This window comes from Cebus imitator, unplaced genomic scaffold (genome assembly GCF_001604975.1).
Source record: "Cebus imitator isolate Cc_AM_T3 unplaced genomic scaffold, Cebus_imitator-1.0 Scaffold616, whole genome shotgun sequence".
Classification (NCBI taxonomy): domain Eukaryota; kingdom Metazoa; phylum Chordata; class Mammalia; order Primates; family Cebidae; genus Cebus; species Cebus imitator.
This window is the reverse complement of record NW_016107931.1, coordinates 785,081-788,951: the sequence shown is the minus strand read 5'-3', so window position 1 is coordinate 788,951 and position 3,871 is coordinate 785,081. Positions and strand designations below refer to the sequence as shown.

Below are 3,871 nucleotides of genomic sequence, written 5' to 3'. Positions count from 1 at the left end.
GACAGGCAGATGAGGATAGCCACACAGGTATACATAGTGTTGCCTGATGATTAAACAAGACAACTATTTTGGGAACTGAGATTTCAGATACACTATTTAGAATTTAGACTGGCAGATTCCAAAGATTATTGTTCACTTAAGTTTGTAACCTGGAACCTCTATAAACTTTAGTGCATCTGATCTGGCACTAGAGTATACTTTACAATGCATTTAGAAATAAAAACAAGTAAACAAACAACAAACATCCACAGATTTCCCTTTGGGGATATGTCATTTTTAGATGCTCATTCTCCATTTGGTGCAATCATATAAACCCCTTGAAAAGTTTAGGTGATTCTTTCTGATAATGATCAGAAAAGGGTGAGACCTGGGATATAGCAGGAGCAGCAAAAAAAAGGTTACTCTCCTCTTACTGAAGATACTCTTCTGAGAACTTCCATTGTCCCTTAGGAAGAAGGTATGGAATATGGAACAGTTCCAGAAGGTATCGCTGCCTTCTGAAGACAGTTACAACAGGGCCATAACTATGACAACTAAGATTACTTTTTTATGTTGCACCTGCCTTGCTCATAAGACATAGAATTCTTACAAAGCTATGAAATAGGGTCAGGAAAAATTACTCATGGCACTTAAACATGTTAAGAGACTGTAAAATGCCTTCCTTTATGTTTTTGTCTCAATGCCCCTGTGAGGTAGGTGTCTGTGGGGAAAAAGCTGAGGCACAGAGGGGTTAAGTCTGCTCACCTTTCATTGCATGATGAGCCAGTGGTCCAGCTAGCAGAAGGACCAGGTGTCCCAGCTCCCTAAACTTTATTCACCCTGCTTCTCAGAAGCTTACTTATGTTACACAACAAATACAGCAGGGGAACGTTTTCTTTTCATACATTTTAACTAGTTGGCTATTTCTTATTCTCACCTTGAACAAAGTTATCTCAGATAAAATCAAATAAAAACAAAACAAAAAAATCAATATTGCCTAACAGTCTGTGTCAAGATGCTGCCTATTCTGCACTAATGATTGAAAAGCATAGAATATGATTCAAGTAGAAGTATTTGTGGGTGCAGTGGTGTTCCTGTTACTCAAGCCAGGCTGTGAATAAAGTGTCCCTTTAGACACTACCCACTGTACTTTGTAAGAACTTCTTTGGCCTGACACAGGGAATAAATCTATCACCCCTGTTTCATGGTAAAACCATATTCTGAAAGATATTGTACACAAGGCTGGCCCTGTCTGGAAAGGGGACTCTCAGCCATGCGACAGGTATTACCGAGCTAATGCAGAACTCTTTGAAGATGGACATGAAGGTTACAGTCTCCTGACATAAAGCTCACAGGACAGTTCACGCTACGGACAGAGGGCCAACACCACAGGGTACATGCGCTAGCACCATGCCACAGAAGTCAGAGAGAAGGACAAGAAGCCACCACATAAGAATCTTAGAGTCCCGTCTGGTATGCCATTTGCAGAGGCTACCTCTGGTAAGGGGAAGACTGAGGAATTCCTATATTCCTTTCCATCATAAGAAGGATCAAAACAGAGCACTCATTGCTGGTTTTTTTGAGCATAACACCTATCCAAATTTCACCCCTAAGTAAGTTGGTAACTTTCCCAGATCTTGTAGATATTCAAAGACAGTACATTTCATTTCTTCATCAAGAGAGAAACATGTTGGGCAAAATTCAAAGGTTAGTTAGAAGATGTGGATGCAGAGCTCCAAGGCAATTTACACCGCTACTCTTAGAATCGAATTCATGAGTACTCAGGGCACTAGCTTTTAGACATGGAATACTTCTTTTTGAGACTATTTTTTCCCCTATAGTCTCTGTAAAGTAAATTGTACTCATATTGTCACCCCTAATGGAGGATCACCTGTTTGGTTTCAGGGTCTGAAGTAAATCAGGACACCAAATCAGATGCATGTATCTATACATGCTTTTTGCCTTGATATTAATGCATACACCTGCCCTCCCAAGGCCTGTCCTCCCCTTAAGTTCACCTTCCAGAGGGCTGAGCCTGCTCTGTCCTCTGCATAGGCAGGACCAGAGGGAATCATTCCAACTCAAGAGTTTCACTGGGATACTAGGATACAGCAGCAATTCATGCACTTTATTTCTAAAAACCAAAGCTCAGGCTGAGCTGTTCACTGTGCAAGATGAACCAGCAGGACATTCTCGCCTCGAATGAAAATCTGATTTATGTGTCGAGTGAATACCTGCTGGTAATCCACTTTGGGCTTTCGCTTTTTCTTACGGGACTGGCTTCTGGAAAGGGTGGTAGCCCTGGAAAAGGTACCTCCCACACTGGAACCTTCTGTCCGTGTAGTCCTCCCTGACAGCTCTGACCTGGACTCCTCCCTTGCAGAGGCCTGCAGGGAAGAAGGGACAGAGCGGGAACGCTTGTGTGAGCCCCGGTCAGTGTCTCCTCTTCCCCACACTGAAGCCAACTTCCAAGTGGATGTCTGTGAGTATCTGGACAGAGTGGAATCTTCAACTGCAGACTTAGAATCTGCTTCCTTCTTGGAGGAATCTTGAAGTTTCAGCCGATCAAATAGCTATATAGAAAACAATGATAAATATTAGCCTTCAACACCCTCTTTCAACATGCAAAAAAATACCAAATTCTTTAATTATGTTCTGTGGACTCCTTACTTTGCAAGTGTTTTTCTGTTGTTGTTGTTGTTGTTTGGAGACGGAGTCTCGCTCTGTTGCCAGGCTGGAGTGCAGTGGTGCAATCTTGGCTCACTGCAACCTCCGCCTCCTGGGTTCAAGCAATTCTCCTGCCTCAGCCTCCCGAGTAGCTGGGATTACAGACGTGCGCCACCACGCCCAGCTAATTTTTTTTGTATTTTTAATAGAGACGAGGTTTCACCATATCGGCCAGGATGGTCTCGATCTCTTGACCTTGTGATCCACCCGCCTCGGCCTCCCAAAGTGCTGGGATTACAGGTGTGAGCCACTGTACCCAGCCTACTTTGCAATTTTTTAAAAGTTAGTAATAAATTTCCTATTTCTAGCCATAACGCAGATAATACATATGTCAAATGAAAAGGCTTATTTCTGTGGTAGAAAGCTGAAAGACTTTAAGTGTTGTAAGAGACAACTTGCTGCTCAAGTAATATGCAGGTTACAGGTACAGACTCATTTGAGATTCGCTGGAAGCATGAAGAGAGACTAATGAAGACGTTGGTACAGGCACAGCTGTTTTATAGCAACAGAGATTTCACTCTAGGAAATCCTGGTCACTGGGCTCAGGGATCCTAATTCCTAAGCATGATGGCTACTCAGGAGGTCAGAGGGAAACTGCCTACCCTAGTGAGAGTCAGTGAAGAATCGCGTTCATATGCTTTGCCTAGGACAGGTTTTCGGTAAGTCTCGTCGACATCAGTAAGTGCCTAGAGGAACAGCCCAAAGGGAAAAAAAATGAGACAGAATTAAACACATTATTTGTATAGCTTTTTTAGGGTAAAAAAAAAAAGGGGGCAGAATAACATCTATTCAGAGCAGAGCTAAACTTAACAGGTGACTCTTGGGCAGAGGAAAATGGTGATAACCTGGTACCTTCCGTGTATTTTGAAGCTGCTATCACCATGTAAGGTGAGTTTCTCCTATGAATGGTAAGGGCCTTGATGACTGCATGGTAGCAGCTCTTAAATTTCAGTGTGCAAGAATGTCTAGAAGTTTATTAAAATACTAACCCAAGGCTATGCTGCTGGAGACTCTGTTTTGGTAGGTCTGGGATGAAGCCCAGGCACCTTTTGCTTTGACCAGAAACCCCAGGTGATTCTGATGCAGGATGGCTTTAGACCACACTCTGAGGAACACTACTGCTTCTTTACCCTCCTCAGTTTCTGTCTTTTTTTTTTTTTTTTTT

At 42.7% G+C, this 3,871-nt stretch overlaps 1 protein-coding gene across 1 annotated transcript in view; it reads right to left on the bottom strand.

Moving 5' to 3' along the window:
• Positions 1-1,135: 1,135 nt before the first annotated feature.
• Positions 1,136-3,871, bottom strand: part of LSM11 (LSM11, U7 small nuclear RNA associated) — a 13,575-nt gene continuing 10,839 nt past the window's right edge. Inside the window, exons 3-4 of the mRNA XM_017517075.2 lie at positions 3,309-3,392; positions 1,136-2,552 (exon numbers count right to left, since the gene is read on the bottom strand). Of these exons, the coding sequence (XP_017372564.1) occupies positions 2,142-2,552; positions 3,309-3,392 (495 nt within the window). The 3' untranslated portion in view covers positions 1,136-2,141. The remainder of the gene's footprint in view (positions 2,553-3,308; positions 3,393-3,871) is intronic.